Raw genomic sequence first — 16,021 nt, forward strand, 5'->3', positions numbered from 1 at the left:
CGTCCCTGTTTCCCCCCCCCCCCCCCCCCCCCCGTCTTGTCTGCCTTTATTCTTTATTAGTTACCATTCTGTTTTTTTTTTTCTGTATTTCTGTACTCCTCGCGGGCATTTGTGTGACTCTATGTTTATTTCCCTCTAGCTATAATACTGCCCTTTTTCTGTTTGTCATTATCTTTATTCCCCTTTCTCTCTAGCTATCAAATAACGACAAAAACAATTACTTCTCTCTTTCTCTTCATTTTTCCCATCTTCCCCCCGGTATCTACCGTCGCTCTGATCATTTATCATCCTCAGCTTTGGCTTGTTACGGCTCTGTGCGCTCCCTTGCTTGACCCCCGACCTCTCTGTGTTTGGCAGAAAGCCCAGGTGGTCTCTGCCTGTTCTGTAGAGCAGTGCGCTAACTGTGTTGCAAACTCCTTTATCACATTAAGGTAACTCATTTACATTGCACTACGCTAACTGTTTTGATAGCCGTTTTCAACCCCCTTTATTAATGGCTCCACTACCCACTATGCTAACCACTATGCTGACGTCTGTGACCGGGTCAGCCGGCCATGGTTTCCATGGTTATTTGCTCGACGATCAGCCAATCACAGCGATGACTACCAGCTCAGGATTGGTCAGAATGGTGGTTCCTGACCCCTTGTTTTAACCTGCGATGATCTTCTTGGGTAGCTGTGCATCTGATTCCCCAATAATCAATTCAACCCTTTCATCATCTGCCCCTTATATCAACGTTGCAGTGAGGCAGTTTGCTTGTGGCAAATGAATCATTAGGTCTGCTCGTATATATGGAACCGTTCATCAAACATCTATTGTTATAAGTCAGCAATTTCCCTGTGACCCCATATCCACTTCAGGCAACCTAGTGGGATCAAGACCCCACACTTGGGGAAACACTGAGAAAGGAGATCAGAGGTCAGGTGTGTTGCTCACACTGACGCAGCAAGGAGCAGCCGAGGAGAACCATTCGCCCTCCGAACACCGGACACCTCCTCTAGCGCCTGAGCTAGCGCTAGGAGCTAGCTACACTAGCTACACTAGCTACACATGCACTCTCCCACCTCTCTCCCTAACCTCCCCTCACGTCACCCTCCTCCCTTCTCACGCGCCTCCCGTTTTCTTCGTGCTCTCCCCGCACCCTCTCCATCACGCTCACCCTCGCACTCTCCACCGTGCACTCTCCCACCTCCCACCCTATCCCAACACTCCCCTCTCGCCCACCTCCCTGCTCCTCCAGACTCTCTCCTACATTTCCCCTCCCCTGCACACTCCCCCCCCCCCCCCCCACCTCCCCCTCTCCCCCATGCTCTTCTACCTCACCTCTCCCACCTCTCCCCCACTTCCCCTCTCTCCACCACCTCCAACTTACTCTTAAACTACAAGCAATCCTCAAATAGTTCAGAGGATAAAAATCCCTGTGGCTTATCACAGATGTTGGAGTCTAGTGGGATAATGATCTTTGGTGAGACACTCTGGGTCATGTTTTGAGGTGGTAATGTTTAGTGCTTCTATACAAAATGCCTTTCTGACCGTCACAGGACAGATCATTCTAAATCGTTTCCTTGGGGATGTCTGCAACATAACTAAAACAAAGATGTTTTGGTTTTCCTTTACAAGCAAACAATCTGTTCGTTTTTATTTCTTTGGTGAATATGTCACCGAAAGTTGCATCAATACGATGTGTAGCCTGCTCGCTCTAGTGAGGGGAAAATAAATAAATAAATAAAATAAAGACGTGTTGAATTGGAGGTTCTCATGAAGAAAAATCACGCTTGATCCACTTAATCCTCTCTTTTAAGCCGCTTGACTCTTAATTCTCTCTCTCTCTCTCTCTCTCTCTCTCTCTCCGTGTATGAAGAGGAACACTGAATGAATGCTGTGACTTAAGCCCCGTCTTTGAACACGTGTTCGAGGAAGCAACATAAATACTGTGCTGCTGTTTTACTTCCACTATATATCTAGGGCGGTAATGACTGTCATTACTTGAAGCCAATGGTAGTCTTGGCTGCACATGGTTGTGTGTGTGTGTGTGTGTGTGTGTGTATATGTGTGTGTGTGTGTTTGTGTGTGTGAATGTGTGTATGAGAGAGAGAGAGAGAGAGAGAGAGAGAGAGAGTCTGATGGGCTGTGCTCTCTCTCTCTAAGAAAAAAAACAACCATTTCCGAACTGGATTATTGTCAACTAGACTATCACTAATCCTAATGGACGCTGCTCATTGCTGCAAATACCAAAATAAAAACGACGGTGGCTTGTCTGTAGCTTGTGTCATGTGTGTTTCATGTGAATAATATCTTACATTTCTTTATTTGTATATATATATATATATATTTAACATGCATGTACCCAACCGAATGTAGGAGATTTCTCCCTTCTCCTTTCTGCCACAAAGTGTACCTTGTATTTTGAGTGCCACAATGCGGCTATGTATGGATTGTGTTCTTTTTAAAGACAATAGAAGCAAAAAAGAATAGGGTCATGGTGGACACAATGGGAGTCATTGATGGAAATGCAGGTAATCCATCTCTCAGCCTATAGCAGACAAGCACACAAAACCCAGCGCTGATAACGCCACTGTGTGGTGTAATGGCACTGTCACACACGCTTGCATACACACACACACACACACACACACACACACACACACACACACACACACACACACACACACACACACACACACACACACACCTGTCCCCATCTTTTTGGCATCCTTTCGTTCCTCCCTCCTCTCTCCCCTCCCCTCCTTCCTCCCTCTGAGACACAGAGGAGAACAGGTTTCTATAGTGAGTGCAGAGCGAGGGAAAGCGAAGACTCCAATTGGCTGAGCTGTGAGGAGTGGATGGGCGCGGAGAGAGAGAGAGAGAGAGAGAGAGAGACGGAGAGAGAGAGAGAGAGAGAGAGGCTTAAGAAGAATGTTTTCAGTCTGTCCCCGGTCACATCGTGTGTCAGAGATGAGGAACAGACAAAGAGGAGGAGAAGAGAAACATTGCTGAATAATAAACCTGAGGAATCCTTCTGGATTTTTGCCTCTTTCTGGACCGGTGGCAGAGGGAAACCCTGAAGAGACTAAAGGATAACTTCTACTGAAGATGCGGCCGTGGATTGTCTCTCTCTCTCTGTGATCAGAGACTGGAATTATTTGGACATCTGAAGGAACCTTGGAACCAGCAGCAGCGACACTCTTAGTCGTTCTCACATCGATTCGGATCTGCTAGACGAGACCACCGGCGATTTTGGAAACAGCCGGGCTGAAACTAACTTTTCTCCGATTGAACCGTCGAGCGTTGTCTCTTCCTCTCCACCCAACACATGGGGCTGGGCTACCAAGGAAGGGGGGCTGCTGCTGGTGGCGCTGCTGCTGCTGGTGCTGCTGGTGGACTTTAGATGTGTGTCGTCCCCCCTCCTCCTCCTCCTCTTCCTCCTCCTCCTCCTCCTCCTGGTAGTAGTCTCTCCTCAGCCTCCGGACCCCCTGGGCCCCCCGGTGATGGTGTGAGCAGCGGGTGGACAGTGGACCACCTCCACCCTCTCCTGGGTCATCGTCATGCCCGTGATGAAGGGGCTCCTGGCCCCCCAGAACACCTTCCTGGACACCATCGCCACGCGCTTCGACGGCACCCGTAAGTACGCAGCCCCCCCCTGGCCCCTGACCGAATAACCCACCCCACCCCACCACGCCTCTCTCGTAGCCGGGGGCCAAACGCCATCCCGGGTTCTTTCGTTTTCAGTCCGATATCTCGGATCGACTTGGGTCCATTCCCGAGGTACTTTTAGGTACTTTTTAGAGCTTATTTTGATACAGCTGAATGTTATGTTAAAATGATCCAAGTAAAAACAAATAAAAGCAAATACAGGTTGTAACGTACACCGACAAAACAAGGTTCTTTAAGGTAAAGCCAGACAGAACCAGCACGATGTGCTGTGTTTCCTTTGCCTCATCATTGCCACAAAGACTCGCCACCCTAAACCCTGTTTACAACGGTTTAAAATCAGATTCATGCATTGCAAGACAACCCATCAATTCTTACTCTTTTTTGTATTGAAGCCTCGCTTGAGAGAGGTGCCCATTGCCACTCCGATGTCACGTTCAACCGCATCCCACCGCGTTTGTCTTTCCCCCCCCTTTGCAGACTTGTTATTTCGCAGGCCAACTGTTAGTTTTAAACATGGCCATTAGGGCCACTGTCTGTGAGCGCTGTGTGTCTTTTGTTTTGAAACCTGTTGCCCTCCCGCGGGAGGAGCCTTCTATACCAGTGCCAAGGGACCGCTGTGTTTGTGAGCGTGTTGATTCTGCCCCCCTCTCCCCTCCCCGAGCACGGCCTCAAACCAGCCCCGCGCTGCTACACCGCTGATCCTCTCACTACGATGTGTGATGTAGGGGGGGAGAGGGTCGTCGTCGTTGTTGGGCTTGTACTTTCAGCTGATGCTAGAAGGATCTCTACCAGAGGTTCACCACACACACGTTGTGGTGCGGCTGTGAATTTAATTCAGCTACAATTGAATTTATATGCTTTATATGAATTTATATACTAAATGTATGTCATTCAGTATGTAATTTAGCTGTAAAAAATCAGTCGATAAATCAAATTTAGTTCTAGCATTAGCACTGGGTTAAGTAGTTTATACTGGGTTAACTAGGTTAGTACTGTGTTAGTATTGAGAACTGGGTTAACTAGTTGAGTACTGGGTGAACTTAGTTCACCCTAGTTACTTTCGGGTTAATAATGGGTTAACAAGTTTAGTAAACTAAGTAAGTACTGGGCTATTATTGGGTTTTACTGGGTTAGTACTGGGTTCGATTTAGGGTTAATAGTTGAGTACTGGGTAAGTTTAGCCCTGGGTTTACTAGTCGATAAAATGGTTAACTGATTAATTCTGGGCTAGTGCTGGGTTAACCAGTTTAGTTCTGGGTTAACTAGGTTAGTACTAAGTTAGTATTGGGTTAACTCATTTGGTACTGGGTTAACTGGTTAATACTTAAGGCCCATCGTGCTGCCCGTTTCACCCTTCCACTAGTGTCAAGCCCAGTGGCGTAAATATCGACCTTTTGGGCTCCCCCCCCCCTCAACAATTCCGTCTGATCGCAACTCCGCTATGGCATCAACGGCGCAAAAATATCTGCACCGGGGCCGTCGACCGTGATGTTACGCCACTGGTCAAGCCCAAACCACCCAATCACAGCCACCTGATTGGCCTTCCCAGACTGTTTAGGCCCTCCCCCCCAGGCTCTCTCTTGTACCAAGAAGGTTCACAAGAGAGAAATGGAGGCTAGTGTTGGGTATACTAGTTTAGTACTGGGTTAGTACTGGGTGAGTACTGGGTTAACTAGTTTAGCACAGGGTTAAGTTAAGTTTAGTTGTTTAGTACTGGGTTGGTTAGTACTCCGTTGATGACTTGGCTTGCTACTGTTTGACTACTGTGTTGACTGGGTTTCATACTTAAGTTAACTGTGTTTGTACTGGGTTAACCGGGTTAATAGTATGGGGATAACTGGGGGAAATAACAGAATCCAACCAAATATTCAAATCAAAGCAGAGTGATGGTGATCAGATGATCCGTCCCAGCCTGCTTTGGTTCCTCTCTAGACGCTCTTCATGTTGACCATTAAACCACGCTTTCCACAGCGGTCTTGTGGTCGGGGGGGGTCAGGGGAAGCCAGCCGCTACCAGCGTGACTCGCTGCATTGAAAGTATCTGCCAATTATTTTTGCTCCCCTCCCGAGCCGATTTCAAAAGTACCACAAAGCTTCAGCTTTCGAGGAAAAGAAAAACAGTGGCTAGCTGCCCGCATCTTTAAATAGCATCCTCCCGTTGCCGCGGAGACGGGTCCCGTCACATGCGATGGACAAGGCTGAAACGTTTGTGGCGTTCGAGAGAGAGAGAGAGAGAGAGAGAGACGGAAACACTTTGCCGCGTCAACCAATCGTTACACACTAGACTTTTTCGTGCACGTGCAGCTGCGCTTATGTTTTGTAGAAGGAAGTGCGTGGATGGACCGAATCTGGCCGTTTGAAGAGCATTCTTTGGTTGGATTGTTTCTGAGGCTGCGAATTGGTGACAACACACTTTTAGAAACATTGTCAACACTTTAGAGACAGAGCTGTATTTTAGTTTGGTGGGGAACTATCCATCAATAGCTTTCATTCCATCGGTTTCTTCTTCATTCATGCTTTATTCCTTCAGTCTAGACACAGATGTTGGCTTTCTGTATTATTTACTTGTGTATTTGAACTTTCTCCTTTAATTTCATATGAAGAGAAAAATATACTTTTCACACTTCTTTTCACATCTCCCATAAAATCGAAAAACGACTTGCCTATTTGACAGATCCCAAGTATAGTATTTAATAAACAATACTACTACTGCTACTAATACTACTACTACTTCTACCTAACATGGAAACTATGAGTTATTTTATGACACAATATTCAATACATTTACATAAAAGCTATTGTGGTAAAGTAATAGCTCTACTGGTCCACAGCCAATCAGGTTCAATGTGTATCCAATGTAAAGTCATGATTAAAGTTACCACAGGCTACAATCAACATTGATGCTTTATGTTATGAATAGATTATTGAAATTATGAAACAAAGATGTAAATGATGACTGTAATTTAATAAAACATTACAACACTACAGAACTGGCTGGATGATGTATTAAACAGCATATGCAATGTGAAGTTGAATTGGTTGTATTGACTGGATTGACTATACTATGCTAAACAACATCTGGACCACTAAACAACCTTTAACATCCTTTTGCCTGAAGAAGACCCAATAGGGTCGAAACCTTGCTGTGAATTTTTTATTACATTTATATGGGACCTTAAGCAGTGCTGCGGACATTACATTTCTTGCACTCGACCACTAAACAACACCATTCAAATAATAGATAACAGATAACACAGTGCTTTTAGACAGCGGCAGACAGATATGTTGACGTGGGAGAAACAAGCCATCTCTTTCCTCTCCATTGGGCTGCAAGGCGAGGAGAGAACATGAGGGAAATGGTTGGGGGTTAGCTCAAGGCAAAATCTGTGTTTCTGCTATGTTCAGTCTTTGTGTGTGTGTGTGTGTGTGTGTGTGTGTGTGTGTGTGTGTGCATGTGTGTGTGTGCTTGTGTGTTTTTTGTTTCACATTCATAACAATGCTCCATAAACTGCTGAAAGGCAGCATTTTTCCCAGTTCCCCCACTGAAAGGTCAGAGTTCACGTGCGTCTGTGGTCAGCACATATGGTGTTGACGGACATTCAGTTATTTCTTTTTCTGGTGACCTTTCCCTGACTTTTACTGTCTGGGCGTGTGCAAGTGTTTGAATTTGAACATCTGACATTGCCCCCCCCACCACTTCACCCCCCCCCCGACCCCCCCCCCCAACCCCTTAAGCACAACCTAAGGCTAAGGGGCCCGACGGTGGTGGGTGAGGGATCTGGGGTCGTGTGTGTGTGTGTGTGTGTGTGTGTGTGTGTGTGTGTGTGTGTGTGCACCTGCCAGAAGGCTTTGTTAACTCTGCGCTGAATGTCCTGATGCAGACAGAGAGAGAGAGGAGAGAGTGGGGGAGGCAAGGGGATGGAATAGAGGAGAGAGAAGCCATTGTATGCCTCTCTTTCAGCTAATTGGCTTTCTTAAGGCCAGGGGAAACGTATCCATCTGTCTGTCTGTACTATATGTAGTTTGTTTGTATATCTCTGTATAATTAATTATTTCATACAATGCCAGTGAAAGAATAGATGCGACCTTAAATGATCTCCAGCGAGGGAAGGGAGCTTATGTTAGTCTTATTTTTTAGTGTTTACATCCAGACAGCAATCAATTAATCAAATGCTTTGACAAAAAAAATTAATAATCCAGTGTCCATGTCTTTTGCAGGCCTGTCATAAGCCGGGCCAATATCAATATAATCGGGCCAGAACTAGTTTGATTGGTGTCAAGTCTTTCTCCCACCCTACCCTGCCACCTGCACCTGCCTGTGCACTAATTGTGCATAAGCTGAGTCTTCCACGAGGCTAAAGCTAGCGAGCTAGTCACATTGGAAGTGGCTTTGGAGGCAGGCTTTTTTTCAGGTAGATACTTTCAAAAACTAGCCTTCTCTGGCTGGTGTCTCCAAAATGGCCTAGCCTAGCATTGAGGCTCCAATACCGCAACTCAAGGTGCTGTAGGTTGGAGATTTAAGAGCTACATATTTTCGTGTCATTTGTAAGTGCCAACGCGAGCCGGCGGCTATTAATGGGTGGGCGTTTCATCATGGCGCTCGCGGCTTTAGTCTAGCAAGTCTTTTTTTTCCCCTGTTGTGTGAAATAGGTCCATATGTTACATGGGGCCGCATCCTACGAGTTGCCATTCCCTCAGTCACAGTGTGCCGTCTCAGTCACAGCTCGAAAGGTATGGCCCTCTGTGTTGAACGTATTCCCACACCTCATGTTTGCAGGCAGACCAAAATGTGATCTTTTAAACGACACCTCTCTGAAGATAGCGTCCGAGAGCTCGCTTAGGCAAGCTACTGATGGCTGGGTCGTGTGCTATCTCATTCAGCCGAGTTAAATGGCTATGAAAGGTTTCCAGTGATTTATGCTCACAAAATAATCTCCAGGAGAGGTCAGCGCTGCCGGCTCCCCAGCGAGAGGGGCTCGCTGGCTGGGTGCACGGAGGAGGCAGGGCGCTGCGGAGGTCCTGCCTGGAGGTGTCTGGTTGGTGATTAGTTGTTGAAGATAATGAGAGAGGAAGAGGGGGAGAGCATGCTCACGAAAAACATCCACAGTGCTCTGGAGGGTTGCCTCGTGTAATTGTGCTGATGTGCTCATTTACTTGGAGGAGAGACAATGACACAACATTGGAAACGATCCGATTGGATTCAGGTGTGGTTATTACACCGGGCTCAGTTCCTGCAGCAGAAGGGCTAACCCTCCTCAGTGTTGCGTGTGTACCCCTCCAATAAATACATTCCCCGGGGTTGAGGTGTGCATTTTTTTTTATCAATCTTTGATATGCCTGGAGTCAGGTGTACCTCTCTGAGCCTCGCCCAAAAAGGTTTTCCATCTCAGGGATTCTTCCTTTTCTCCACTAGGTTTTCATCTGTTTTTCTCCCAGGGGTAATATCGATATTGTTACTTTGGTTTGTTTGTTGTCATATCTTATTTAAATCTGGGCCTGTGAAGCGCTCCAGCTATAGAGCCACTCTGCCCTCCTGTCGTTGCTGTATTTAACTTGGTTGTGCAGTAGTTTGACTTTTGTGCGGCCTCTTGATTTCCATTTTTTGTATGCTTTGATCGCATTAGTTTCGAGTTAAAGCGTCTGCAGAAACGACTAAATGTAAATGTAACTGTGCTATACAAATAATCATGACTTCATCATACCAATGATTTCCTGGCACATAGATGTGTTGGTTAGTGTTAGAGTTGTTCCATCACAGGTGTTTGTGTTGCTATGCTGGCCTTATCTCAGATGTACCACTGTACATACCCTTGGCCTAGTTCAGGGACCCATTTATTGATGCTGGGTTCACACGTGTCTATTCTGGGCAAATATTATGTAACCCAGAACTTCACCACTGCCTATGGAACCTAACAAAACCCCCAAAAATACATGAAGGAAACTACAAAAGGAACAGTTTCCTCACACTCGTTCCCTGTCTTCTAAGCCTGCCACGGTGATTGCCAGAGGGTGGGTTTGACAGCCCACCTTACATCGCCTCTCCCTCACAGTTCAGGAAACAAACCGCCTTCGCGAAGACCCACCTTCCCTCCCGAATACCTCCTCCCGGCACGCGGACCCTAAGTTCCTCCTCCGTGTGTGTACGTCAGGAGTCTGAAACCAAACTCTTTGTTCTGAGCAGGAACAAAGAGTTTGTTTATTTTCTGACTGACAGGAAACGCCGGCTGTCTCTGATGTGGCGCGTCGTGTGACGGTTTGGTTTCTCCGTCTGCTGCACACGATCGGTGGTTAGGGGGGGGGGAGTGGCGGGGGGGGGGGGGGGGGGGGGTGTCTGTCACCCCGACAGGCGTTCCCCACGGAAGGGTGTTCTGTCGAGGGCTACTAATTAGCGCGGCGCTGGTTGCCCAGAGGTCCCCGGGGAAACAGCACAACCACCGGCAGCACATCTCACACCACGTCTGTCCCGCTCCATAACCGGGTTCCGGTCGCTTGTATGCTGATCTTATGAAGCAATGGAACAGGGTGGATGGATGCATTCATGGATGGATGGATGGATGAATCGATGGCAGATGAATGGGTGCACGGTTGAATGGATAGATAGAGAATTGAATTTGAGATGGTGGGATGTGGAGTTGGCAGATTAATGAATGCAGAGCAGCAGAGCCGACGATAGCCGACTTCAGACCAGTCCCAACAGACCAGACCAGACTCTCCAACTCACCTGCTGTGTGGTCGACAGCCACACATTAAGGTTGAAGTTGGTCCAGTGCCCAGGAATAATGTATACATCACATGTATGCTGTTATGCTATCTGAGTGTTTCCAGGGGGAATTGTAAATGTAAAGCTTATTAGCTATTAGCTTTAAATTGTGTCAAATGAGTGTAATGGATTCGCTAGGGCTTCGGCTATATGTTGCTAGTGAGTCTGTAGTTCTGTCTACTAACAGTGGTCAGATGCATTGAAAGGTTGATATGAGCCAACTCTCAAACGTACTGGTGCACTGGTCGTCTGAGATAGGCCTACTGTTCTTAAGTTGACGTTTTTGTCCTTTGCTGAAGAACTGTCCTTGGTCCTGAAAACAAGCTATGTTGGCATTTACACACACCAAGTTAGTTAATATCATGCTCTTTGCTAACAACTAGCTAATATATACACTATATCCTGCTAGCTTATATAAAGCTAATATCATGCTTGCTAATGTATAGCTGATATATTACTAATATATATTACTAATACCGCTTAATGTACTTTGGCACTTAATGTATGCACTTATTGTATGTTGTACGTCCTGGTACTTAAAAATAGTACTTATCATTGTGTAGCATCTTATCCTAGCTGTCTTTGTTGTATAGGGGCAATGGGTACCCTTACAATTGTTAGTGCTTTCCACTTGTTTCTATAAACATCTTTACTGTGTTTCTTCTGACAAATGTTCTCATTTTAAGTTGCATTGGATAAAAGCATCTGTTAAATGCCCTAAATGTAAATAAAGTAGCTAATACCATTCTCACTAATATACAAATAATGCCATTCTAGCAAGTATGCAGCGAATATAGCGCTAGCTAGTGTCCTTCACCGGGAGAGCAGCACACTAAAACCCTCCTTCTCTCCTCGTCTCCCCTCCTCTTCCAGACAGCAACTTCCTGCTGGGCAACGCCCAGGGTCACCGTGGCTACCCCATCGTGTACTGCTCGGACGGCTTCTGCGAGCTGACGGGCTACGCGCGCACGGAGGTGATGCAGAAGAACTGCAGCTGCCGCTTCCTGTACGGCGGTGATACCAGCGAGCTGGTAGCCCAGCAGATGGAGAAGGCCCTGGAGGGCCGGGAGGAGTACCAGGCTGAGGTCCACTTCTACCGCAAGAACGGTACCGCCGGGCAGGGGGTGGAGGGGGGGGGAGGGGGTGGAGGGGTGAGAGGGGGTGGAGGGGTGAGATGGGGTGGAGGGATGGGTGAATGGCTAGATGCATGATGGATGGATGAATGACTGGATGGATGGGTTGATGGCTCGATGCATGATGGATGAATGAATGAGTGGAAGGATGGATCAATGGATATATACGATTGATTAAAGATACGATGGTGGAAGTTGAGGGGCACCATGATGAATGAGTGAGGGAACGAGTGGGTGGATGCTAGCTTGATGGATAGATGTGTAGATGAATCCTATAAGGATGGATCTGTGGTTGAAGGGATGGATGCATGGCTACACAGATGATGTTTTTGTGAGTGACTGAGTGAAGGGGTGGATTCATGGCTACACAGTAGCACACACTGAATCAACATTAGAAAGATAAACTTTGTTTTAAGATATTCTTTGTCTGCTCTTTGAATTAAACATTCAGAATAATGTGCAGGTGCTCGGATAATTTGTTCAGCATTTATTATTTCATAAAATGTCCTCTGTAACCAAGGAAACACGCAGTCTTTTTTCCAGTTGAGCTTGAAGAACAACATGACTGTTTGTGTGTGTATATGTGTAAGCCTGTTTTGTGTCTGTGTGTGTCTCTGTGTGTCTGGGTCAGTGCACTGGCTGAGACCCACACACACACACTCACACACACACACACCGACACACACACGCACAAACACAGTTGTTTCACATGTTGTACTGTGCTGACAGCTTAACCAAAACACTGAGCTGTTGTCCTATAAAGCAAGGACAGGACAGTCTAGTGTGTTGGATGTTTGACCAAGGTTCTGGGTTCGATCCCCGACGACGTCCTCACCTTATACCGGAGCAAGATGCCTAGCCCCCACCTGGTCCTTAAGGGCATGGATTTAAAAGGAATCACGGAAAGTTGCTTTGCATAAATAGTGTACAGAGGACGACAGGCCCCTCAATCTGCCCTGATGGGGGGTGGGGGCCTCATAGGACCCTTGGGGGCCCCAACAGGTTGTCCATTGGGAGCCCCTCTGTGTTGCTAATTACACAAAAAGCTGTAGCAGCGCCCTGGTGGGTGAGACTTATAATGATGGTGCTTTTATCGTCTTCATTAGACCTTTCCCCGTTCTCCGAGAGAGAGAGAGAGAGAGAGAGAGAGAGAGAGAGAGAGAGAGAGAGAGAGAGAGAGAGAGAGAGAGAGAGAGAGAGAGAGAGAGAGAGAGAGAGAGAGAGAGAGAGAGAGAGAGAGGGAAGCACACCAGGCTGTCAGAGGAGGATAAATAGAGAGAGACATTAGGGCTACTGTTAAGAGCTCACTCACGCATTCATCTCCAGCGCTGTGCCTAACATCTGCTGTGAAGACTGCTGGAAGAAACCTGCTGAACATCGACGCACACTTCTCTCATCTTTGGTTACTATCTTGCTTTGGCTCGTCACTCTTCCTGACTGTCTTTCCTTACTTTGTGATTTTGTTCGTTTTGTTTTTCCTTCCTCTGCCGCGTCCGTCTGTTCTTCAGTTCTATTTCTGAATGGTTTTGTTTGTTTGGTCGTTTTTTCTATCCTGCTGTGATTATATTTGGTCCTTCCTTTCTTCTTCTTCTTCTTCTTCTTCTTCTTCTTCTTCTTCTTCTTCTTCTCTCCTCTCTCTCTCTCTCTCTCTCTCTCTCTCTCTCTCTCTCTCTCTCTCTCTCTCTCTCAGACACACACACACACACACACACACACACATCTGGTCCTCTGGTTGAAGGGTCCTGCTAATGAGAGACGAGGCCCTGGACCCATCGTCTGCGGCCTCCCCCGTCTCGCCCTCCTTTTATCTCAGGGGTGGAGGGCCGTGGAGATGCAGAGAGCTGCACTCTCCTCCTCTTCACACGCTCCCTCTCTGGGATACAGCCTGGCTCTGCAGGATGGACTGATAGCATGGACTGATAGCATGAGCCGTTTCTCAATTTGCGTTCTCGTGTGTTCTCGTGTACTTGCGTTCTCGATAAACGTCATCAGTGGTGGCCCAAGCACTGTTCCAATTCCAAGTACGCGAGTACGCGAGTACTGTCGTAAAACCCGGAAGTGTTCTCGATGCGTTCTCGATGAGGCCGTTCTACCGAGGATGCATCGGAGGTGACTCGTGTGGACTTGGGACCGTTAAATATCCCAGAATGCATCATCGAGTCCGCTGCTGTTCCAATTGCAGAGTGCGTACTCGCGTTCTCGGAAGTCCGTACTTGAAAGTCCGGACTTGCCAAGTACGTACTTCCAAGTCCGCGAGAACGTAGTCCGCGTACTTGGTATTGAGAAACGGCCATGGACTGATAGCATGGACTGATAGCATGGACTGATGGACTGGTTTAAGAGTGGCTGTACGGGTGGTTTGATGATGTTGGATACAAGGATGGTGCATGATTGGATTGATAAAAAAACAATGGATGAGTGAAGGAATGAATGGTGGGGTAGATGGATGGATGAATAGATAATGAATAATTCATGATGAATGGAAAGATTAATAATGACAGGATGAATGGATCGATAGATAGATTGATGACTGGATAGCTTAGATAAATGAACAGAACGATTGATTGACAGATGAACAAGTTGAAGGAAGGATGGATGGTTGGTTACATGGATGGATGAATGGACTGATGGACTGATGGACATATGAATGGATGGATGGACTGGTGAATGAATGAATAGATGAATGGACTGATGGCGTGACTGAAAGACGGATAAACAAGTTGAAGGATGGACAGATGATGAGCTGAGGAATAGGTGATAGATGGAAGGATGAACTGATGATTAATTAGATTAATTGATGGCTCGATGAACTGATAGAGAATAGAGAGAATAGAATAGACGGACAGATTGAGTGTCAGATATGAAAGCGGAGGGGAGAGCCGACTCCACTTGCTAGGCTGCTAACCCTGTAGCCTGTACGCCTTGTAGCGTAGACCCATGGTGGGAACCCATGGTGGAGTCCCACTGCGGACCTGGGCCAAACGTCAGTCCCTCTCTTCTTCAGCCCACTGTCTTCACTGTCCTGTCTGTCTTCACTGTCCTGTCTGTCTTCACTGTCCTGTCTGTCTCCACTGTCCTGTCTGTCTTCACTGTCCTGTCTGTCTCCAATGTCCTGTCTGTCTCCGCTGTCCTGTCTGTCTCCACTGTCCTGTCTGTCTCCACTGTCCTGTCTGTCTCCACTGTCCTGTCTGTCTCCACTGTCCTGTCTGTCTCCACTGTCCTGTCTGTCTTCACTGTCCTGTCCATGAAGATATAACACTAATAAATATGTGGCACATGAATGATGATAGATGAGGATGTATGGCTGGCTGACTGCCGGGTGGATCACAGTCGCCGCTCCACAGTCACCGCGTTTCATCTTAACTGTGTGCCTGTGAAGCCCTTTGAGACCATTGCTTCTTTAAAGGCCTTTGAAGAACTACCCGAAGTGAAATGCTACTGAGTCGGAGCGACCTGGAATGTGTTTTCTCTGTAGATTGCCGCTGGGAAATTTGTATCTGCTGAAAACGACCCCGGGAGCCTATACCGCAAAGGATCTGGTTAAAAGGCTCAATGTTAAGATTTAAACTCCAGTAAAAGACGCCAGGTTGATTCATTACTTAATAATGATACTAATAAGTCATATAGGACTTTTCTTAATAGTGAAGACACTTGAAATAATAAGATACAAAACTAAATAAAGAAATTCTAACATTAAAACATTTAAAAGCAAAAGGTGTGTGTGTGTGTGTGTGTGTGTGTGTGTGTGTGTGTGTGTGTGTGTGTGTGTGTGTGTGTGTGTGTGTTCAGTGATGCTTTAAGAGAGAGGCGAGAGTCATGGACCTTGACCTTGTTCTAATTCTATGTTTCTATCGTCTGAGCAACAGCGAGGGTTCTCTGTGTGATTGCCCTTCAGGCTGAAGGTTACCTATCCACCTATCTGTATGCAGCGAGCACTGAGAATCAGGAAGGTACTTTAATGCGCTGTTCATGGGAGTGTCCAAAGAAACAAAAATATATGTATTCAGTTGAATGCCCCAATTGGGTGTGCTTGTTTTTTTTTTATGTCTGGAGGAGTTTGTACACAACAACAGATCAAGACCCTGGACTTTGGACTCGTTCAGGAGAACGGTCCAATTTACTGTGCTGGAAGAAAGTGGACAAGAGCTCTTAGCCGACCTTGGTCTAGAGAAAATTCAGTTTGTCTGTTTGTACCCAACCTAACAGAAAACCAAACAGTGATCTTTGCCACTTGTGTCAAATCGCGGCCCATTGTGGTTCCCGGTCCATTGTGTGTCCCAGCCCATAGTTTATGAAATGCTGGTCTAGAGAGAAGTACATTTCCAGAGAAAAAGTCTCTAATTTGGCAAGAGTGTATGGACTTTGAAAGCAGTGAATGTTGATATAGCTTAGAGTGTGCTGTGATGTTAATGTATGTTTAAGTAAGATTTGAAAATTGCAAAAGAGAGAGAGCGGAAAAGAGTAGACCAGAGCAA

The 16,021-nt window shown here is 46.6% G+C and overlaps 1 protein-coding gene across 1 annotated transcript in view; it reads left to right on the forward strand.

Annotated features, from left to right (window-relative positions):
- Positions 1-2,960: 2,960 nt before the first annotated feature.
- kcnh4b (potassium voltage-gated channel, subfamily H (eag-related), member 4b) overlaps positions 2,961-16,021 on the forward strand; it is a 40,345-nt gene continuing 27,284 nt past the window's right edge. The window contains exons 1-2 of the mRNA XM_084485952.1: positions 2,961-3,621; positions 11,287-11,520. Coding sequence (XP_084342078.1) covers positions 3,546-3,621; positions 11,287-11,520 — 310 coding nt within the window. The 5' untranslated portion in view covers positions 2,961-3,545. The remainder of the gene's footprint in view (positions 3,622-11,286; positions 11,521-16,021) is intronic.

The sequence above is a fragment of the Micromesistius poutassou genome (assembly GCF_964030765.1).
Source record: "Micromesistius poutassou genome assembly, chromosome: 21".
In the NCBI taxonomy this organism is placed as follows: Eukaryota; Metazoa; Chordata; class Actinopteri; order Gadiformes; family Gadidae; genus Micromesistius; species Micromesistius poutassou.